The following is a 25380-nucleotide window of genomic DNA, read 5'->3' as shown; positions in this document are numbered from 1 at the left end:
TAGTAACTGTAATGAGACGTTAACGGTAACTAGTGTTACCGAGAGCTAGTAACTGTAAATTTAATTAATGTCGCATTACCAATGAGATAGTAACTGTTTTTTGCATTAGTGTTACATTACCAATGAGGAAGTCACTGTAACTTTATTTAGTGTTACATTAACAATGAGCTTGTAACTCTAACAGTAATTAGTGTTACATTACCAATGAGCTAGTCACTGTAACATTTTTAGAGTTACATTACCAATGAGCTAGTAACTCTAACTGTAATCATTGTTACATTATCAATGGGCTAGTAACTGTAACTTTAATTAGTGTTTTACTATCAATGCGCTAGTGACTGTAATGGGACTGTAACTTTAATTAGTCTTACATTTCAAATGAACTAGTAACTGCAACGGGACTTTAAGTATCATTAGTGTTCCATTACCAATGAGCTAGTAACTGTAACTTTATTTAGTGCCGCATTACCAATGAGCTAGTAACTCAAGCCATACTTAGTGTTACATTACCAATTAGCTAGTAACTCCAACTTTAGTGTTACATTACCTATGAGCTAGTATATGTAACTTTATTCACTGTTACATTATTAATGAGACAGTAACTCTAACTGTAATTAGTGTTACATTACCAATGAGATAGCAACTGTAGTGGGACTGTAACTTTATTTAGTGTTACATTACCTATGAGCTAGTACCTCTAACTGGAATTAGTGTTACACTTCCATGAGCAAGTAACTCTGTAATTAGTGTTACATTACCAATGAGCTAGTAACTCTAACTGTAATTAGTGTTACATTACCAATGAGCTAGTAACTTCAACTGTAATTATTTTTCATTACTTATGAGCTAGTAATTCTAGCTATAATTAGTGTTATGTTATCAATGCGATAGTAACTCTAACTGTAACAAATGTTACATTACCAATGAGCTAGTAACTGTAATGGGACTGTAATGGGACTGTAACTTGATTTAGTGTTACATTACCAATGAGCTAGTCACTGTAACTTTATTTAGTGTTACATTACCAATGAGCTAGTAACTGTAACTGTAATTAGTGGTACATTACCAATGAGCAAGTAACTGTAATGGGACAGTAACTTTATTTAGTGTTATTTTACCTATGAGCTAGTCACTGTAACTTTATTCAGTGTAACATTAGCAATGAGCTAGTCACTGTAAATTTATTTAGTGTTACATTAACTATTAGCTAGTAACTGTAGCTTTAATTGGTCTCACATTGCCAATGAGCTAGTAACAGTAACTTTATTTAGTGTTACATTACATATGACCTAATAACTGTAACTTTAATTAGTGTTACATTACCAATGAGCTAGTAAATGTAAATTTAATTAGTATTACATTACCTATGAGCTAGTCACTGTAACGATCTCACTTCGTAAAATGACTCGCCACTTTCTACGTTTAAACGAAAACGAACAGCTTTTGGCAAACAAGTTTTATTCCGTCTATAATGTATAATAACTGGATACTTACTGACAATATGGAATACATGCCTTTAATAACGGATACCTTCTCGCTTCAACGAATCATAGGATGCCGCGAAGTTTGTAATTCCTCCATTTTTCTGTAATCTGTACCGTACGTTGCATAGGCAATTCTGGTTAATGGACATACTGACAATCTCTTGAAATCTACTCTACCTTTTTGTCATATGAATAAGTCTAATTTTAACTCTTGTATACTTTGAGTTATATATTAAAATGTATATACCTTAGCTGTGCCTTCCTGATCGTTAGAACTGAGTAAAAGCCACTTTGCCGTAGTTAATATATGTAGACTACACGAGTAGCTTGCATAAAATTAAAGTTTGTTCTGTAATCCTGTTTCCTTGCAAGTCACCTTAATGTACATTCATCTTCTGTATTTATTTTACTCTTTAAAATCTTTGTTTCATGCGATATTTGTTTCCAATTGTTTGGTATTCAACTTTCTTGCAACACTGATTCGATACCGCAACGCATCGAGGATCTTGCATGATGAATAACCCAGCGACATAACAACTAAAACTTATATGCAGGCATTCTTAGTTCAGAATATCCACCAGAATGTTTGAAATTAAACAACCACATTTTTGAAGCTGCTGACAATATTGTTATCTATTTATAGGTTACTGTGTCTGTACAGGAAACTATGAGAATAACCGAGTTCATACTTTCTTATAAAACTAAGGTAACCGTTTCATTACATACTCGATTTACTTTCTAATAAGGCTAAATTATAAGAAAGAACACTTCAAGCAACAAAATAATGTAATTTTTGCTTTACTTCAATGTACTACACGATCATATGTAAACAAATACACATTAAAAGTGTTCATGCGTACAAAGCAAAGCCCAGCGACCTTTGAACCTGATAGTTTATCGCGAACTGAGACATTCATTTAAAGAAAATCTCATTTTGATCTACTTGAAACTTATATTTAGTGCCATATTGTGAATCATTAAGCCTTGCAACAACTTTTAGGTGGTAAAGCTAGTTTTATTTACTAGCTAAGAATGCAATCATGTGTCAGAATGTTACTTCTTATAGGAATATATGAATATACATTTTAAAATGTCACTATCAATATCATGTCTGTATCTGAAAGCAATTCGAGAAAAGAACAAAACCTCAAGCTAAATCCTTAAAAATTTGAGATGATATGTACGTCACTAAAATTGATATACCTAATATATAAACTAAGAAAGACTTTGTACGTCTTACGAGCCTAATTAAAGTCGGAGAGTAAGACATTGTGTAGACATCGAGTTTAAGTTGCAGTCACGGTTCTAAACATATAAGAAAACAGAGAAAATTTAGCTTTCACACTGTTTGTGCCTGCCGGGCTATATCATCAATAACTGTTTTACCTGTACATTGGCTGCCGTCTGATGTAGATTCATTGTATTCTGCGCAGACACATTTATAGGAGCCCAAGGTATTATTACATATGAATGAAGAATTGCAGGGATTGCCTTTACACTCATCTACATCTATGTCACATCTTTCCCCTGTCCATCCTGACTTGCAGATGCATCCCGTTACTGTGTTACAATCAATCGCACCGGCTCCACATTTGCATGTCTTGTTGCAATTATTGCCATAGAGACCTTTGCTTGAACAAGCTGAAAACCATACAATGACATTGTATGTTGATATGTTTATTGATCATTTGTATGAACATACTAACAGTTAATTATTTTATGTGCATCTTTATTAAAATGTTACCAATTTTGACTAAACAAATATATCTTTAAACAAATTCTAAATTTTGTGATAACAAAACACACATTTGTCAATCAATCAACTCACCGCAAATGATGAGGGTCTTATTCGTATCATATCACCTTAATATCTGAGATATAAAATCCAAATATTGTGAACAATGTCCAATCATATGGCAGCGTCAAGATTGGAAGTAGGCTCCACAACATTTGTCTGGAAGAGGTGATGTTAACAGCCGGCATCAAACATTACATTTTTATTAAACCTGATTCACTGGAATAATAATTCTGTCAAACTTTTTAGGTTATGTTCCTGTACGAGAAATTGATATTCTAATGTATATAGTTTGCCTTATCTAGAAAATATTTCCCATAATTTTTCTTTTGCATGCAGATGGATTACTATTATATGTATGTATGTATGTATGTATGTATGTATGTATGCATGTATGTATGTATGTATGCATGCATGTATGTATATGTATATGTATGTATGTATGCATGCATGCATGCATGTATGTATATGTATATGTATGTATGTATGTATGTATGTATGTATGTATGTATGTATGTATGTATGCATGTATGTATGACAGCGACGATGATTCCTTACGTTCGCATGATACTTGATCACTGGAAAGAAAATACCCAACGTTGCACATACATTCGTAGCCATCGTTCTTGTTTATACAGTTTTGTGAACAGGGTCCTTTACCACTGTTCTGAATGCATTCGTTTACATCTGAAAAGGACGAAACAACGTGCATATTTTGATGTTTTGAATCCTACTAATATCCCCACCGTATCAGTCTATTGTGGGCGTCATGTAATCCTACCCAACGATACGTCATTTGTGTAAACGCGTAGTGTTTTTGGTCGAATATCCAAATTTCATGAAGACGGAACGATCGTCCTTTGATTTAGTTAAGTGACATTCATAAAGCGTACAAAAATATACAACATTTCTAATTTAAATGCATATGAAAATATCATTTCTAAATGCCAGTATGAAGACCCCACTACCTTCCTGAAACTTGCAATCCAGAAAAAACAAATTAATATTTATCATTTAGAATTATATAAATAAAAACGTTATTTGAAAGAGAACTTTTACCTTTACCTGCGAACAATGCTGCATCTTAATCTAGGGTTTAAATTTTGCAAAATGTTGTGTCACACCTACCTTTATCGTGTTCTATCCAACTTGTCAACCTGCCGCACGAAAGGATTGTCAAGCAATTCCAAGTCAAATAGTCTGTTTCTAAATTCTTTAATACTATATTCCCCATAAACGAGATTTGTAAACACATTACGTTTTATTCATGGTTGTTTCTCCCCATCATAAAAACTTAATTTCATGAAATGATGAACTTTTACTATTTTTTTTACAAGATTGGTTTAGTTTGTTTAATATATATATATATATATATATATATATATATATATATATATATATATATATATATATATATATATATATATTGCCATTTAGTGACATTGTTAAGTTGCATTTTGTATAAACAGCTATATACCGGACCTAGTTCCTCGGCTAGTTCTTCCAAAGTAATACATTTCATTTCCGTAGCCGATGCATAAACATTACCTCTTTTCAAAGCCATGAGCAGGGTAGGCATACATATCGCGAGTCATTAAAACATAAGGGTAGTATCCCGTGTGGTCAAATTTAGTATAATTTTGAACAGGATGTTCTCGTGACAATGGCCGCTTTTCAAAAATGGCGAGATTTGCAGTATTTTAGTTTCATCGATCGGTCGAACTTTGTATGCGTTTTGCGCCACAGTTGGTGACGGAAACCTTAGATGCGTAGAAAAGCCCGTCAATCATTTATGTGTACATTGGACACTAACATCGTGCAAGATCAAACGTGTAATAAAAAGGGTTTTATCTTGTATTAGTATTTGTCAGTGGAAACATTGTGACCTGCCTTTCATATGCTATATGTTTCATTAATCTCTGTTCTGGATCAAACAGATCCGATTTACTTTATTGCAAAACGAGTTATATGGCCATAGCGATGAATCGCCGGGACAAAATCCAAGTTATGTGTAGGAAACAAACTACAAGCTACTTTCGTGTCAACTGACTGGTACACTATCGATATGTTAGATGTTATTAGGATTAACACTGAATTGCGGTCATGCGTGTAAATAAAATCTTATTTTCTTACTTATGAGAAAATAAAATGTCATTTTATAACGCATTGAGTATTAGATTCGGTTTTCGATGACGTGTGATGAGATCCATGAACGAAACAATTATACGTCACATATTTACCTCTATAATATGTGCAGTGCATGCTGCGTTGCCTCATGTTTACGTACTCACAAGATGGTGGGTAATTTTGTGTTTAGACTAAATTAATTTCTCCACTATATCGTCTTCGGAATGGAAACTATGGCGTCAGTGTTTAATTATTTGCATGAAAAGTTATGATGGAAGAACTGAAATCGATTTCTTAATTAATGACTATTAGCTAAACAACATGTTGTTGTAGGGTTTAATGCCATTTTTCAGCAAGGATAGGCTATACATGGCGGCCAGTATAACTGGCGGAAGAAGAACCCTGCAAAACCCCGGGAAGAACCACCGACACACGAGAAGCTACTGGCAGGCTTTCTCACGTACCAACGTTAGCCGAGCCTGAGACTCGAACTCAGGCAGACAGAGGTGAGATGGCAGTGATCCGTAACGGTGAGCCCTTTAGACCACTCGGCCCACTCGGGGCCCCAGCTACACAACATATGTTTTGTGATTGTCATAGAGACAGCCTCTTATTGAGCTTGTTCAGTGCAAAATGACTATTAAAACTTGCACAATTTGACAGAAATAAATTTTTGGGAATTTAGTTAGAAAGATGAAAAGTTGCTTAGATACCTTTTACTGATATGATCCAATTATTTATACATCAACTTAACATTTCAATTGAAAGATAACGTTCACTATTTAAATCTTCAAGAATTAAACCGCACGAAAATGTCGTGAATTACAAAAATATCTTAAAAAAATATAATTATGAGCACAAACCAACATCAAAGGCTTCCATATTCTCAGAGTATGCTAGAAAGTTCTTCGATTTATATCGATGAAGTATTATACATATTAAAAGTAGTGTATCAACTGTATTGTATGATGTATATTTCCTACTGCATGCCAAAAATAGTATCCGCTAGACTACCAAAGGATCAGGATCTACATAAACTTGTTATAACAGGATGTACAACGGTAGGTTGTATCCTACGATGTTACAATGGATGTATACGGATTAATACTGACGGGATATAATGCTATTCAATACCTGCACATACTGTTCCATTAAAACTTCGACTACGGTTGCAGAAACATTCGTTAGAGCTTGCGTTAGATACAATACAGCCGTCGAAACCTTTTGCATTGCATTGCTTTGTTGTTAGATTAGAGTTAGCTCCACACGGATCAGTATCTGTTGAAAACAATAGAACAATATGTAATACACTTTACATTATGAGAACTGGATTTACAAAAACAAATAACCAGCACAGTTAATGTTGGCGAATATAATTGTGGAAGTATGCGGTATATATTTGGTAATGTGCGGAAAAGCCATACATTTTAATTTGATGATAATATTTTCTCTTGTTGCTTAAGGTTAGTTTCCATGATCAACCACACTAAAGAGACGGACCAATTAATTATACAGCGATTTGCAATTATTGAATCAAAACGTATGACGCTTCATAATAGTTTCACTAAAGCTATATCAGTATTGAAAATATTCGTTCAAACTTTCAGCGGGATAATTGCTTACATCTCATTCTCTGATCTATAGAAATCTGCATAACACAACTGGAAATCTAATTTATTTGCAGGTGAAAATTTTAATAGTCTTCATATATCCACAATATTAGCTTTGATGCAATTTTAGCAATTGATTTGGCTCTGGTTTTAATTTATTTGTTTGTTTATACGTGCTACAGTTTCACGTTTTTTTTTTTGTTTGTTTGTTTCTTAATTAACAAAACGTGCTTTCGATAATCCTGACTTAACTAATGGCACGCATATATGAAGTTCCAAATAACATACAACATGCTGAAAATAAATACCGGCCTGTAGCCCTTATAATTCATTAATATCATTAATTGATATGTGAATATTGTATCGTGTACTGCAAACAAAAAATAAATTAGTAGAAAAAGAATATACCAACCGAACGAGCATGACACTCGGTCATCGTTCAAAATGTAACCTTGGTAACATTCACAGTTGTAGGATCCTTCCATGTTTGTACATTTATGTTCACATGGAACAGAAAGCTGACATTCATCTATATCTGTGGAGTGGAAATCGGTACGTTTATAAACTGACAGCTGAACAGTTACGTTCAGGCCTAACTTCCAGTCGCTATTGTAACAAAAGATCTTGAAATGTGGTATATATACTTTAAATTTCTTAGATATCAACAAAACTGTTTAACGTGCAATTAGGTAAATAAATAAAAAATAAATGCAAAATGGCTTACACGATTTAGAGAAATAAACATTAAGGGTTAAAGTCACCATATGATCAGTAGTTACATAATAAAGTTATATACTTAATGATCAAACAAATATAGAACATTATTTCAATAAAGCACATATAACCCAAGTCCTACCACCTGCTGACATGTAGTCTCATGAAGGACTTATTCAATCCAGCTGTAAGGGAGACAACTTAAGGGAACAAGCAATTTAGGCTCAAAAAGTATATTGAATGTTTGAACTGCTACGGTATTTATAAATGACTGACATAATGACATTTGATATTATAGGGTATGTATGTATGTATGTATGTATGTATGTATGAGATTTTGTAAGCATACATACAGTTAGTGTGCAATAATTATAAAAGGTGTTACTAAGAACATTGAAATTTAGAGAACACATTTACCTGTGCAGTTAGTGACACCATCTCCAACGTACCCAGGTTTACATTCGCACGTAAAATTAGGTGTGAGGTCAATGCAGTCTGCATGTACATTGCAGGTGCTTCCTCCACCATATAGGCATTCATTAACATCTGAAATATTAAAATTTATTTGGCAGCATGTCGTTTGTCTTGCAAAATATTGAGATATATTTGGCAGAATGTCGTATGTCCTGCAAAATAGTAATGTATATATATCAATATGTGTTATGTTTTGCAAAATTCTAAAATATGTGTGGCAGCAAGTCTTATGTTTTGCAAAATATTCAGAGACTCTTTAACTCTCCGTTATAGCAGTGACGCATAATTTTGACATGTAGCTATAATGTTTACTGGGGGTGGGGTGGGGGAGGGATAACCTGCTCAAGTTTAAATGAGCTTTTACGAAGTGAATCGATTATTTATATGTGCAACTAGTTGTCTACATATAATGTCATATTGCATTATTCATAGCGTTCCATGCCTTTGGTAGAAAAGGCCGCATTTCGGATCACGCTTATCTTTAAACTGAAGCGTCTTGGCATACTTACTTACTTCAGTTCGTGACATTGCTAAGTGTCACTCCAGAGTGGTACCGCATAACCTGGCACACAGCGTTCATGAAGTAAGATAATAAAAACAAGAACAAATGCTTATTTTGTATTAACACTTGCTACAGAGAAAAGCACAAATATTAGTAGTTACTGATACTAAGACGATAAGGAGGTGAACTTTGTATGGATTTGCTCTGAAGCCAGCTGTTGTGTTTTCCAGTTCAAACTGTCTAGGGTTATTTAAGCATCGAACACAAAATCCCACGACAAGAATGGCAACCAGAATAGCTATAAAAAACACAATCCTTGGTTTTCAAAGGCCTGCGTGAATTTAAATAAACAAATATTGTACTGAACCTAATTTGATTGAATTTCAACCAAATGGAAGATGTATTTTGTAGTACAATTAAATTCTTTCGTTCTGTTAATTATATCTAATGCTTGAATTTTTATCTCATCTTACTGGTACAATATCCAGTCCCATTCCTCTCATATCCGCTGTTACAAATGCATGCGAAGGAGCCTATTGTATTAACACACGTCTCCAGTACTCCACACGTGCCAGTACCGATCGTGCACTCGTTTATGTCGTCGTTACAAGTAGGCCCTGTAAAGCCCGTGCGACATATGCATCCCTTCCGGGCATCACATTTCACCGCTGTTGTGGAGCAGGTACAATTATTTGAACAGTTTGGTCCCCAGTGATCTGGATCACATGCTATTTGGGAGAAGAATAAAAATCTTTTTATTCACAGCTATATTGAAACGGGTGAAGCAATATAATATGAAATATCGATACATAAATATTGATTTTATAGTATTTAATTGGAAACTATATCCATATCTTAAAACTTCTATTAGACAGCGATATATTTAAATGATTAGATGTTTTAATCTTTTTTTGGTACATATTTTGAAATTCAGTATCATTCGAATAACCATCTTTATTTTCTGGTGAATATTAATTAAATGATATTGAAGACAAGTAACTAATTGAAGTTGTATCTGATTTACATTACGTGCATGATGTAATGTCACTGAAAGGATACACATTTATGTGTACTGGTCACATATACATTCAGCAGAGTTGAGTGCTTCAGTTTCCTCCTCACTGTTCATTAATCAATATACCCCTAGCATGACATGTAGAGGCATTGGGTGTGTGATTTGTTTAAAATCTTTACCAATATACTTTCCGAGTCTTTACAGTTGTTTCTTAATAATGGTATTAACTAAATTCCGATTGAGTTGGTAATAAATGCATGATGCTTTACAATGCTGGCATTCATGAATGAGACAATCAAATAAATCACTAGCCAAGACAATTTTTAAACCTACCAATATTCAATGTACATGTGTTCGTTTAATGTCAGTTTAAATTTGAATTAGACGTGTTCATCTTTACAAGGAATATATCTTCAAAATATGAAAAAGGAACATACATTTTAAGTGTTTATCAAAGCTTCGATAGTGCAGTGTAACTACGCTTTGTAATATGGCTATCTTACGTTCACAACTGGTTTTGTCGTTTTGTAGAAAATATCCGAGATTGCAGCTGCAGGTAAAGCCTCCAAAGGTATTATTACAGACTTGCGGGCAGACGTTGTTTACGCTGTTACATTCGTTGATATCTGCAATTAGGATGTTTAATTATAAGAAGAGTGGTCCATTTGTATTTATTTGGAATGAAAGTCCCATTGGAAACAACACAAGAAATTCTAACTGTGTGTGTATGCATTGAAAAATAATGGGATGAAACAACCTGTGTGTGATTGAAGAATTTATGTGGGTTTTCAAACGTTTTTGTTCAATTCAAAGCAAAACAAATTCCTGGGTGAAAAACTTTACAATGATTAATACATAACTGGAGGACTGGCATAATGATCATAGCCAGATGTGTAGTTAAAAGAGAAACATTCCGATTAGATCCTTATGAATAAATTATTTCATCTACTCGAAGCTTAGAAATAGACCGAATACAGATGTACTATAGTGTACATGTTGATTAACAACTTTGCATAATTGTCATGGTTGAGGCATGGTTCCTATTGATGCTGGATATTGCTATAAACTGCCACGCTGCTGACATCGTAAAGATATGACTGAAAAAATGTTAAAGCTGCGTTAAAAATCCATAACACACACATGGACACCTAATATTTAGACAAAGAAAGTGTTGAACTAATCGTTTAAAAGTGGAACATACATGTATTAAAAAGAAGCACTTGTTTGGCCATGCCGAATGAAACTTTATTCCTTCATACTGTTGTAAAGGATAATTGGAGAACGCAGTTCAACAATTGTACAAATGTCCAACCTTTAAAAGTCTAAAATCGTCACTCATTATTTGTTCCTATATTGAGACTCGTATTCAGAATCAACCCTCCAGTTTAAAGCATCAATATATCACTGAAACCACGGAAAGCTTGGAAACGTCAAACATGGAATAACGTTCAGATTTTAGAACATGAAATTCAGCTGAAACACTTTTTGTTTTGTGCAATGTCCAGGAAGCTAATTACATGAACATAGGGTTCTTTTGCTTGAAGACCATGTATTACCTGCAAATGTCACATTAAGACAGTGGATGTCACGCTGGCATTCAAAGGTTACATCGCATGTAAAGTAGCCGTAATGCTTGATAATGTAACAATGCTGGTGATTCTAAAGTCCGTGATGCAAGAAATAAATAATCTGACACGTCAACTTTCCATGTCACATTTTGTATCTGTAAGTGGCACAAATTGTGACAATTACTATTGCTTAAGTGCAGATTTAAGGGTAAATATCATGTATTGTATGTGCAGCATCGTTTCAAATCGGTGTTTGCTAATTGCGTCAACTGCCAGACGGTAATCTATACTACATTTACCATCAACACATTCGTCTCAGGACAAGAAAGCTCTATATTTAAGTTTGTGAACTGCATTCTCAATCATAGCTTCAGTGAGTTTCCGACTGTCCAGTTGGCCTAGAGATCTTATAAATGCAATTATTAATGTTCATTTTGACCGTTCGAGAATAATAAATACAAAGGAAACACAATGAGTTGCGCAGTTTACATCATTACCAAACTACTTACCGTAACTCTGGAAGTTAAAGGCAGAATGTGCATCAACTCCATACGAGTTTATCGTTACCGACTTACAGTACATTTGGTAGAAATCTAACAAATAATATGGCTTGATATCATACTGTAACCTTGATAAATGCACAATAGTAATTTATCCAGTACAATAACCAAGACAATTATGGACGAATTAAATTCTGTGCATTACTGAAACCGTCTAAAATATATTTAAATATGACAATGTAAATATTCGCTATGAACATTCAGAAATCTGCTGTATTGACTAAATGAAAATTCATTTGCTTACGATGCAAAGTAATGCATATTTTCGTAAGAAGGACGACATGTTTTCGTGTTACTTTCAGCTTGTGTTGCAATATTTTTTCTTCAAAGTCATATGTTACATTTACGAACGTTTTTGACATTTAATGAGCCTACGACACACATTGCTGATTCTGAAAGTGCTGCATCTCCCGGAAAACTCCACAATGTCTAGGTATGTAGTTTCCCGGTGATAGTAACATTAACGGGAGTTGAAGTTTCCAGTAAATGTTGCATTGTTATTGTACCATTTACCTGCGACTTTGCCCATGCTGTCGACCTTAAATATCATTGGATAACTAACCTGTGTTTGTGGTAATTACATAATCTACAAGGCCCAAATAAGAAGTTTACTTTTAAACAAATGTGAAATCCCGAACACTATCTGGGAGGCTGTACATGAAAGGGTTCATGGTTCCCCATACACAAGTGGTGGACTTTCACAGAGATTCTGATTTCTTTTACTTCAGACCTCTTTAGCTCCAGCTGTAGATCCTAGAGATTACTGAACAAAAGTTCTAAGTAGTGTGCATTCCATCAATGATAAAGACATACAGCTAATGTTTAAAATAAGGTAAACATTTTGATTGATTATTTATGTTTATCTTACCTTTACAGGTTTTGTTATCCGCATCCAGCTCATAGCCTGAGTCACAAAAGCAGGATACTACATTGTTGACTACACTACAACCATGACTGCAGTTCGACATAGAACATGCTGCACTCAGATTGACTGAAATAATAATAATAATAATAATAATAATAACAATAATAGTAATATAATAATAATACACATTTTAAAACACGAGATTTCTGTTTCGGGGAGAGTTTACTCATCATTATTACAGAAGTATATTGGAGTTTGAAGACTTTAGACAGCAGATATATATATATATATATATATATATATATATATATATATATATACCGTTAATGAAGGTTCCATTCGTTCTGGTTCTTCACATTTCTGATTAAAGTTCGAATTTAAAAGGAACAAATTTCAGAGATCTTGTTGGTGAAAAATGTATGGCATACTGTACACCTTTAACTAATGCTATAAAAAGTTACATGTAACAACGATTTTTTTTTAAAACAATTGTATCACATTGCAGATTTAACTTGCAAAACGTTAACGCAAAACATTTAACACAGATATAACATGATTCCTGATAATGCTATTCTTTGTTATGTAACTGATTAAAATGTCGTAATGATGTACACGTTTCTTCTATGCACATTGAATATACATTTAATATAGTGTTACCTAAAATAGTGCAGGTTTTCCCATCTGCGCTTAGAATATATCCATCTCTACAGGTACAACTGAATGACCCTGGTGTGTTGTAGCAGTTTTGCTGGCAGCCACTGGTTCCCTCCTTACATTCATCGATGTCTGATGAAAGACAAAGGAAATGTAAAAGTCTCTTCTATATCTCTCACAGGGATATATGTCACAATGAATGCAAATATGATTGAATGCTTATATCAGTTAATCAATCAGTGATTCATTCAGTCAATCTTAAGCATTCAATCAAACAAGCAATCCAATTAAGCACGTGCATGTATGTATGTATGCATGCATGCATGCATGTATGCATGTATGTATGTATGTATGTATGTATGTATGTATGTATGTATCTAAAATGAAAAATCGCAATTTGTGAGAAAATCTAAATTGAAATGTTTAAAGAACATAGAGTGCTGAGTTGATCTCAATGATACGTAATAAACGAAGGCATACCTATGCATCGCTTATCACTGACACGATAGCCAACTGAACAGGAGCAAACATATGTTCCCAATGTATTTATACAATTTTGGTCACAGGTATTGTTGGCTCGATCCAAGCATTCGTTGACATCTGTTGGAAGAAACTGAATACATTATATTTGAACTGTATACATCGAACATTTAAACACAAGGTGAGAATAGTAAAAACCGAAAAGAACTGGTGAAAATATCACGGTGCAAATGACAAAATAAATATACACTGTGGCAGGATTACATACTTTGAAAAAATTAATCAGCTAAAGTATGAATATAATGATATTTGTTTTATTTTTTATTGCTTTTAGGCGTGGAAAATATAATACATAAAGGACGTGTTCTCTTGCTACCTTAATAACGGATACATTTCAATGTGTGTTACAAAATATGTTATATATGAAGGATTGGTGACGCCGTTGGTTTTTCTTGACATATGGGCGAATAATACACATTTGTATAAATGTGCTAGATCTTCATCATTATATTTATTACAACAATCACTGCACACATTGGCATGTGACGTATTGTTTACCTGCACACCTATGACTAGCAGTACTTACAAGTGCAATTCTTTGTTGTTGTTGTTGTGGGGTTTAACGCCATATTTCAGCACACGATACGCTATGCATGGCGGCCAGTATTAATGGTGGAGGAAGAACCCGGGAAAACCCCGACCCACGAGAAGCTTCTGGCAAGCTTTCTCACATACCCACGTTAGCCGAATCCTAGACTCGAACCCGCGATGGCAGAGGTGAGATGACAGTGGTCCGTAACGGAAAGCGCTTTAGACCACTCGGCCACTCGGGGCCCCTAAAATCCTTTGTAATTTAGACAAAATATCAGGATTAAGCGGACGCTTTTAATGATATTTGAATACAAGCAAGTATACGAGAATAACAAGAAATCATCACACATGTATATGTGCAATGTACTTACCATCACACCCTGTCCCTTTGACGTCTAACTTGTACCCAGTCGGACAGGCGCTACAAACATAGGCCTGTGACGTGGCATTCTCCTTGGCTGGGATATTGTCTGTACAATTAGCACCAGTTGGACACGGATTATTCTGACACCCATTAATATCCGTTTCACAGTTCGTTCCTGCAGTAAATAAATAATAAACAAGTTAAATAATATAAAATTCTAGATTCGTCGAATATAAAGGAATTTGTAACATACGAGTCATTAATGCCATTATCATACATCCATACTTTGAACAATTGTTCCATTGAATCGCTTTGACTAATTATATAATTCAGCGTGGAATACTCATATTAAGAAAAAATAAGAGAAGAGAAAAACAAAACAAATATACATGATCTGAATCTGCATTCGTAAAGCTAAAATGGTATAGGTCTAAATCACAATAAAACAAAGTAAATGTCCGTTTGATTCACAGATTACCTATAAAACTGTGTTGTTGAATTTAGCAAAAGGCACCAATGAAATTGTTGGCTTGAATACAAACCATAAAATCGGAATGTACCCTAACAAGTATTATGTCAAGGACAATGCATATCGACCAATTCAGAACTCAGGAATCCATTATTCATTAGAACTTTGATTTCATTTGAAAAATCTATTTTCAGCTATTACTTGACTTAATTACCTCTACATCATATACCATCTATAACCAATATAGATTCGACTAAAGAACATTGACCCTGGAAAATAATGGATGAGATATCAACTGTTCTATGAGAAAATGTTTTGATTTCTTGCCTGTCCATCCTATGTCACAGATACACGGAACGACAACAAACTGGCGCGTGCCCGGATCTACGGAGTAATCGCATTTACCATTTCCATTGGAACACCCCGAACACACAAATACTGGAATACTAAGAGACGAGGACGTACCGTTCTTGGCATCTATTGCGTAGAAGCTGAAATGTTGAAACATTTTAAGATAACTGTCATTTGAATAACATGTCATGTCTTTACATTTCACGCATTCGGATATGTGTAATACTATTCAATGCACAGATCAGGCCAGTAGCTATTTTGCATACCAGCTATCTAAATAGTCCATACATCTGCATCAACACAGTTACTAATATGAGGTATGGATATACACTTATTTGGATATGGAGATTCGACAACAACTGCGTCAAACCTTCGGTGGCCGAGAGCTTTGCTTCGCGTTGTAGGCGTGCTAGAAGATCAATGTAGATATTGGACTGTTTTTATAAAGTTGTTGTATTCAACACGCTACCTAACAAACGAGCCAAAACTGTTAACTTTTGCTACGTATTAGGAGAAAGAAGATTAAATTGTGTGTAAGTCATTCTATTGTTTCTCATTTTATGAATTTTATTACTGTGAATATAAATTTTACTTGTGTAAAACAAATGTCAGAACTCGCATGTTTGCGTTGGTAAATTGTGTTTGCATAGGACAACATGCCTGTCATATTCTTAGAAACAACGGCACTAACTACGGAAGTGTTTTTCGCATTGTATATTGTAACATGTATCCAACGATCTAACTCTTCGTGTCTCTCAGTCTATTTAGATGCAATTTATCCATTGTGTGTATGTTGCATTTCACTATAGTGCGGTATTGTCGTTGTGTAAATTCAAAATGTTATCAGGATACTGCGATACTCTTACGATGTAATTATTTTTTTCAGGCAAAATCGCGTAACATCCATATTAAATCCGATCATTCTAACAACTATGAAAACTTCGAGTTACTTTGTACCGTCATCTTGTAAAACTTAAATCAACGACCGCATGTCACAAGTAAGATCAGTTATTGCTGTTACAAGTGTAGAGTTCGCAAATGTAATTACATCGTATGTCTCGCGCTTGGGTTACGTTTCCACTTATGCGAGAAAATTGAGAATCATTTCCTGACACGTGTGATGAAGCCAAACATTGGTCAAAATCGACTTACCTTCATATTATCGATTAGTGCAATCGGTTTGTCGAAATCAGCTCGTTTTTCCATTAAATACAGAGCACAATGAACACGTTATGACGCAATACAAGGCTATACTAATGTTATTTGAAGCTGTAGCTGCTCTGAATAAAATTGTAATATGTAAAGATCAAATATATTATATATCAGTTAAGATATAAGACATTTTAGCGGTTTATTGATCGTAGAGTAACTACATGAGACGACATCAAATGTAAATGTATAACAAAATAAATCATCACAAGACCAGCATTAGTTAAAATGAAAGCGAAGCTTAAAAAGATTTATCGTTGAAAAAAATCTATACATTATGTGTGCGCAAGACGTAAAATATTATTTGACAATACATAGTAATCTATCCATGAGCATGGCCACATTTGCCCAAACTCTCTATATCACTGAATATAAAATCGAATAATAAAATAGATCAACGTTTGGATATGATTGATTACCTGAGATTGAACGGATTGGTGTCATTTATTGTCAATGAATACGTGATGGATGCATTCCCTTTTCCGTTATAAGACATTATATGCGCTCCATCCAGATAGATTATAACTGGGTCATTTTCTGCATCAGTTGCAGTGCCTGTAATATTAATGTTCTGCCCAGTCACAGCCTCAATCTTTTCCAATGAAGACGTAACAGTTGGCACATTGTTTTCTGAAACATTAATCAGTATGGTTAGTACCACAGTCAAAAAAAAATTCTGTTTATGTACATTTGCTAAACTGTCTTGAATAAAAGACTTGTCACTTTAACTATTCAAGAATTTAATAATTTTGTCATATATTCACTTTTTTTTTACATGTGTGTATGGCCTATGAAGAATAAAATTATAAGACAATTCCATTTGTTCTGATCCTTCATTCACTGTGTATTTATAAGTACAAACTTATGAAACAAAATATGTGTAAGCTAATCGGCTTTGGCTTGATGCATGGTTACTTTGATGCATGGTTACTTTTGATGATCAGACACATTTTACTTTAGAATGCACACACACAAATATATATATATATATATATATATATATATATATATATATATATATATATATATATATATATATATATATGGAGACAGTAGCATATATATAGAATGAGAGAGCCAGTTTGTGAGGGAGGGATGAGAGTTGTGTGTGGATTTTTTCTGTCTGAAGCTATTATATCCTTTTCTACTCCATTGCTTTTAGTTTTCGCGCCAAAACTGCCCTCTCATTTAGTTCTAATACGTTATAAAACAAATATGGGAAGACTGATAGACTTTGTTTTGACAGTATGTTCTCTTTTTCTACGGTGGCAATATCTATAAAATGTAATGGTAGATATGAGATGAGGAAGAAGGACCCATGGCACGTAGTAATAAGTAACTCATCGGATAGTGTCTCAAGGTCTATTACTAAGCCAATACAAATTATACATTTAGTTTGTTTGGCTTATTTTAAGGGTTAATATCTTTTGAATTCAGCCTTTTAGGATGTTACCGAATGATGCCTATACTTTCCAGTGTTATTGGTGGCGCGTCAGCTGAACCGGGAGAAATTAAGGTGGCAGGGTCCAGTTTCGTAAATTGATCCCTGGCAAATTTCTTAACTTAAGGCTATGGTGTGACTTTTTCAGCAATTATTGTTTACTATTTATAGATATGGATATATTTGTGAAATAGGTGTTTTGGGCTTGTGTTGTTCTTGAAATTGATGTCAGTCATGTACACCTTCCATAGTTGCTCTGCAGTATGTTGATAGTGAAATACCAATAGTTGGCTAGGAAGAAGAGCTAGCCTCCCATAGCAGTAGACACATGGGTTCAAGGCAAGCAGAGTATCTCAAAAACGGCTTGGATGACAACTATTCTGAATTGCATCAAACTATTTAGTAGACAATGTTTTTCAAAATTTTCATACAGGGAAAGGGCTTGCGTTTGCACTGTGAGCACCACATGCTGTCAAAAATGTCATTTGGATGTGAAAAATGCATGTATAAAATAGGGGTTGGGGTGCATAAACCTCTTCTGCTATGAACTGACATTGACTTCTCTGGTCAAGTGAATACTATTCTTATGCTTTGTTTTAATATAGGTATCTAAAAATATGGACCTTTTTGACCTCACTTGTGTATTTGATTTTTTATGATTTTTTTATACTAGGTCGCTGATTGCGGCATTAAATTTGTACATAAAAACTGGACCCTGCCCCCTAATATTTCCTACACTCCTACCGTCATTACTGACCTCATATATTAAAACACAAATTCTCCATCCCCATTCTAAATGGCTACTGATAATTCTTTGTTTAAATCAGCATAATATACAACCCTCCTCGTCACGCCATCAGAGTGATAGTCACTACGTCAAAATGGTTTCCAAAAATTAACGAATTTTTCTTAAATTCCATTGGCAAAATTGTCAATTTGCGTACTGTCGTTGTATAGACGATGATGTTACATGATGTTGACAGTAGTTATTAGTTCACATTACATGTATCGTCATTTGCATCATACATTTGGATATATTCAGTTAGCAATATAAAATGATAGCTATGCGTTATAATCATATTAAATATTTATTGACTTTCGCGCCCTATCTTTTCAGAGCTGATAATACTTGTAAAACGATAATTCAGAGAAAAGTATTTTGTAATTTTGTATTTTAATGTCATTTATTTTTGTAGTTCCGTCACACACACACACGTACGTATATATAACCAATTTGAGAGTAAACCATTTGATTAAAGTGCTTTATTCAAACCATTTGCTCAGCAAAAAGAATCAACATCACGTACCTGCCAAAGCTGATGAAACTGTAAATGTTTCATTTGTTTCCTTTGTGTTTTCTGCAAATTTTGTGTTGTTTGTTGTTAAATAATCATAAACACAAGCTACGTATTCTGGTCCCCCACACGTCTTTTCAGCAGCGGCTATGTGTGTACTGTTATAGGAGTCCTTGAATATAGGAAGAAACGACGTATTTTGGTATGAGGCGTGATTTGCTCCATTTTCATAAACGAAGATGCTGTCGTTAAGGTTTGTTCTCCCTGGAAGAAAAAGAATGTAGCATATTAACTTCATTATTCTAAACAGTAGTAGCGGGACAACAAAAGTAACGGGTACTCATACTTTAAAACAAAATTCTTTGATATATTTTTGGCGCTGTTTCAAGATGGCAAAGAATTTCGCAGCAATCTCGGTGTTTGGGTCAGTAGCTGTTCTTTGGTATTTTCTAGTATTTACACTTAACATTATCTAATCTCGTGATATATATATATATATATATATATATATATATATATATATATATATATATATATATATATATATATAAAGACAGACAGATATATAGATATAACTATCTATCAAGATAGATAGACAGATAGATAGATATAGGCTATAGTGACAAATTTTTTAGGTTTTACTTACATAGCTCCCCAAAATTGCTGAATATGGTTGACTCATTAGAATTTGCTGGGAGTATTTCACCTGACGGTTTGACGAACTCGTTAGTTTTATCATTATCCATATTTCCCATTAGCCCTCTGAGGGTTCGATTTTGTACCAAACTTGGACTGACACGTATGTTGATGGAGAGAAATCTAAAAGCAAAGGATGTCTCAATAGCAACCCCTGCGAACATAACAGAACAGAAACATTATTAATTTATATGAAATAATGAGATTATTCAAGCAAATAAATTTGGCGCGATTATAGGGTGATCTAAAATCAGGCGATAAGGCAAACGATATGTATATAAGGCATTGGGTGAAGATATTTATTTTTGAATCGATATATAGTTTTATCTTTCTTGTGAATTTATGTCTCCCCAGATGCAGAAATATCAAACAGAAAAAAAAATGTTTCGTCCATGAGTCTATCTAACCGCTAATAAGGGTTATAACTGGAATGAGTTATATCGAACTTAGCTATTGTACACATGTTGACGTGCTCCTAAACGAAGGTATGTTAATATATATATATATATATATATATATATATATATATATATATATATATATATATATATATATATACAAGAACCGTGCTATGATAATGCCCATTATCGTTTCGCTTGAATCAAAAAGGAAAATATGACCCGAATCACTTAACAAAGTAGGCCCCAATAAATCTAAAGATACATTCTGTAATCAGCCCTTAAAATGTCTTTTACCTGTCTATAAATATTAGACTTGAAATCAGTCATTAAATATCCTTTACTTGTATATAATTATTAGAGCTGAAATCAGCCCTTAAAATTTCCTTTACCTGTGGATAATTATTCGAAATGAAATCAGCACTTAAAATTTAATTTACCTGTGTACAATTATTAGAGCACGAGTATGCTTAGTAGCAAACATTTTAGTCTGATATGTCCTTTATTTAAACACATCTACCTTTATCCAAGGTAACCAAGGTGACCAATGGAATTGTGTCCCAATTCGTTCTCACCCCCCCCCCCCAGCCCCACTGAATCGGGCCTTTTTGTCAAAATTACTGCTAGCAGTCATACAAGAAGTAATAACATTATCTAGTAGATAATGTTACTTCTTTTGCTTCTGTTCATTTAATAGTTACGATAAGAACAACGCAATCAATAAATGCCAATGCAATATGCAATTAGGGTAACGAGTTCCACCATGAGATATTAGATCTTGTAAATTTTCGTCTCCCTTGGTCTTAAGTCTCACCTTTCCTACAACTCTAAGCCCCCAGATAGTTTAGGATGCAATCGAGTAAAAGTTACTTCGAGCTAAAGACATTATTTAGGAGCGAGCTTACCTATATCAGTAGTTCGGTGTATATGCAATCATGAGTCGGGAATTATCAAACGTAAATACCCACTTACCCCCTTACTTTTCTGCTTAGAGTTAATATGCAGTAGATTATCCTTGTACGAAACAGCAACTATTTTTGTCTAAGTTTTAGACATATCTATGATAGGCATCTCATCTGTTTCCCAGCATCAACTAAATACACTGTTCCAACGTGCCTGGGGTGAAACTCGAGGGTAATATCATGAGATATATGGTATATCCATGGTCTTGACGAAAAAACACAAACGTTCAGATATCTACGAACATTGCTATATAAATTGTTTGAGATTTTAAAATAAGATACTTAAAAATCGATATCAGTACACCCATTGCCTCAATCAGATTGTTTATTTCAGAATTTCAAAGCCGTTGTTTTTAATATACACATATACACGACAACCTCCAATCATATCAGAAATATGACTGAATGCCATCTTTATTGCTGTAGGAGATGCAGCACCTAACTAACGGACAGAGTGACCGACGGACGAAAAGACGGATATAAATAAGTACAGATGGACAGGACAGATGACATGTGCGTTAAGTGCCTTTGCCCGGGTAATGTAGTCACCGCAAGTCACGCATTCATCCTCTGCCATATAGACAAGTATTAACAATGCATTTTCTAAACGCAAAAAGCAAAACAGAAACAAAACAATTTATACGTATATACAAAAGTACCTATTATTTATGTATAATAATGTAAACCAAATTAGCTTAGATAATCAACAATGAAGAAGTCATTCTGCGCATAAAATCTGGATTTATTTCAATGTATTGGATTAAAATAATATAAATAATGTTTATAATATAAATATCTATTGCATTATTTTTCAAGAATCAACTACCCGCTTAAAAAGATAATACATCTATTCAAAAATTAAATATTGGAAATTTGTTACAATCAGTGAACGATAAAATCTTTGCATTAGTCAACGAAACATCTTACCGCTAGTGAAAGACGTCAGGTATTTCCCTGGCGCTGTTTTCGATACAGTTAACGTTTTATTAGGTGATACATAGAGAAACGATGTATTGATGAAATTATTCGTCTGGTCTATTTCATTCGCCCAAACCAGCATTCCTGTAAAAATAAAAACGTATTCCCATTTTATGAACATGTCATCTAGCACCCACAATAACATATCAGTAATAATCCCTACTTTATAACGTTGTATTGCATCAGTGAATACCATGTTTGCGGTAAATATACTTTCCTGGTAAACATTGGGGTGAGATATCGATTAAACGTATATAGGCTGATTTTTTTGCACTAGTATTTGTTAAAGTAACTTTTTTTCGACTGAGTTTCTGACGTGTTATCCTTTGCGTCAAGCAGCAAGTATATGACTTAGATCTCTTGCATTGATCCATCAAAGGGGTCAATAGTTTCACCAAACGTCATAAAACATCCTTTAAGAACATTGTATCTTCCATAACATTTATTGCCGAAATCTTTCGCCGCATGGAATCTGCTAATCTGCCGTAAAGAAAAAAAAAAACGAATCACATCTTCAAAAAACTGTTGAGTAATATAAAGCTTGGAAGAAACAGATAAAATAAATTTAATAATCAACTATTATTGACTTGTTCCATTAGAAAATAAATTAAATACAATGAAACACACTTCAGCACTACTTGAATTTCTTTTACGTGCGTATGTATGCAAGTTTCGTTGAATGAATTTGTTAGATCAGTCACAAACATACCATCTTTATCTTTATTGACTGAAGCCTGGAAATGAGCATTTTCATTTGCATAGTCATGGGCAGCTATTGCAGAAAAACCCGTGGCGTCAATTTCATTTCCAGCAGAATTTGTCACTTTTTCCGTTCTCACCTGGATCTCAAAAACTTTGGAACCGTCCGGATTAGTGATAAGCATGTGCGTGTACTCTCCTAAACCGTTAAATGTGTACTGGAACCCATCTAGCGTAACGATATGTGGATCCCCCCAGCTCCATCCTGTGAAAAATATTAAATAGAGGATAAAAGGTTTGCACGCATGTACCAACCGATGTGTATTGTTCAGGGTACGGACGAGATAAATTAAAAGTAACTGATAATCAGATCGGTATGCAGATCTTCGAAGCCCATTCCCTTAGAAACGTTAACTAATTTATGTTCTCAACTTGTCTGCTTAAACTTGTTGCTGTATTTATTGTTCTCGACTGTCACTAGCTGATATTGAAATAACTTAGACTGAAAAATAAACAAGACATCCACTGAAAACTTGTATCCGTCTTTATTCGCTGGAATTGCTATCAAATTGATAGAACTTTCAGGGCGTTTCAGAGTTTGTTTGTTTAGTTAGGCTAAATTTTAAAAGTTTAAAACAACTGAACAGATGTTATGAGCACCTGGTGTTTTCTCTGAAAAGCTTTTGTGTGAGACCTGTCCATATATCACAGGTTTGTTTTCATTTATGTAAGGCGTACTGCATAAGTCGCATACATCGCACACATATACCTTAAAAATATTATGTTAGCAAGTGTATATATATATATATATATATATATATATATATATATATATATATATATATATATATATATATATATATATATATATATATATATATATATATATATATATATATATATATATATATATATATATATATATATATATATATATTCCCTTATATTACTAAGCGCCAACGTTGAAATATTAAACATAATTATTCTTAAATCGCTAATTTCGGCGTATGTAGTAAATGCTCAAATCACTATTGACTACGCGTTTTATATCCTTATGATAGAGTCAGTATCAACATAACCTTACAATGTTCTTTGGCATGGAAAGAATTAAGATTGATTTACAGACATATCAGTAATTCACGCATCCTTTCATAGCTACTCAAACATATACATTTATTTTTTGCTGTGTATATTTTATTTAAATATATCTGATTTAATATATATTTATTTCAATTTAATTGTTTGTTTGCCAGTTTAAAAGTTTTTATTTTATTTTTCATCACATGCTATTGTAATACTTTTTCCCAGAGAATAGATTGACCTTGACAGTTCGTTTTAGTAAACACCAGCTGTTGACCTGGATCTTAAACCTGATTCAAAATTAGTAGCAGCCACGTACTAAGGTCTATTTTTATTTTAAAATAATTGGTTGCTGTCAAGTTTATGAGGGACTGCGTGATTAAAAAGTAAACAATGTTTTATATTTTATTTTCTAGAGTAAAATGACTGGTTTTCGTCAGGGTCATGTTAGGTGTACGTGATATAAACACGACCACGTGGCCATCTTTTTCGATTTCACAACTTGAGGATTTTCGAAGCTGCATTGTAGAATACGATATAACCTTTGTTTTATAGAAATAATCTCAGCTGGGCTATTAAACTGGAAAGTGACTGTTGTGCTGTTTGGAATTATTTCAGATTATTTGGATTCAAAAGGATTCATTCATTGTTCCTAAAAAATACGTGTGCTCATATGAGATTCTTGAACAAAGACAGCTATTATACAAATTTATTCAGATTTCCAAAACTATGGACTTCAACACTACAGGTTACATCACACTTCATCGTCTTCCATCTTGGATTTTTCGTCTTGACTCGAACTTCAAATCATTAGAACATTTTTTATTAGGATTTCTAAAATTTTATTCGCTGTCTATTTTTGGAAATTCCTTTTAGATTTGATTCTTAAAACCGTAAGTTCATTTTCATTTATTTCTCATTTGTACAGACTATTTCCAGGGATACAAATTATTATATTTTTTAAAAGATTGTTGTTTTCACTTTTTTGTGTTACATTTT

General features: G+C 33.7%; 1 protein-coding gene across 1 annotated transcript in view; it reads right to left on the bottom strand.

Annotated features, from left to right (window-relative positions):
* LOC149791499 (uncharacterized) overlaps nt 1–25380 on the bottom strand; it is a 64545-nt gene that overhangs the window by 25604 nt on the left and 13561 nt on the right. The window contains exons 9-25 of the mRNA XM_089970028.1: nt 23312–23566; nt 22552–22686; nt 20215–20418; nt 19581–19832; nt 17252–17462; nt 15600–15763; nt 14811–14978; nt 13849–13968; nt 13372–13500; nt 12718–12840; nt 10225–10347; nt 9180–9434; nt 8148–8276; nt 7429–7551; nt 6541–6684; nt 3838–3966; nt 2871–3125 (exon numbers count right to left, since the gene is read on the bottom strand). Of these exons, the coding sequence (XP_089826154.1) occupies nt 2871–3125; nt 3838–3966; nt 6541–6684; nt 7429–7551; nt 8148–8276; nt 9180–9434; nt 10225–10347; nt 12718–12840; nt 13372–13500; nt 13849–13968; nt 14811–14978; nt 15600–15763; nt 17252–17462; nt 19581–19832; nt 20215–20418; nt 22552–22686; nt 23312–23566 (2919 nt within the window). The remainder of the gene's footprint in view (nt 1–2870; nt 3126–3837; nt 3967–6540; nt 6685–7428; nt 7552–8147; nt 8277–9179; nt 9435–10224; nt 10348–12717; nt 12841–13371; nt 13501–13848; nt 13969–14810; nt 14979–15599; nt 15764–17251; nt 17463–19580; nt 19833–20214; nt 20419–22551; nt 22687–23311; nt 23567–25380) is intronic.

The sequence above is a fragment of the Sinohyriopsis cumingii genome, chromosome 9 (genome assembly GCF_028554795.1).
Source record: "Sinohyriopsis cumingii isolate HCF-2022 chromosome 9, ASM2855479v2, whole genome shotgun sequence".
NCBI lineage: Eukaryota > Metazoa > Mollusca > Bivalvia > Unionida > Unionidae > Sinohyriopsis > Sinohyriopsis cumingii.
The sequence above is the reverse complement of the archived record's forward strand: the minus strand, read 5'-3'. Positions and strand labels throughout refer to the sequence as shown.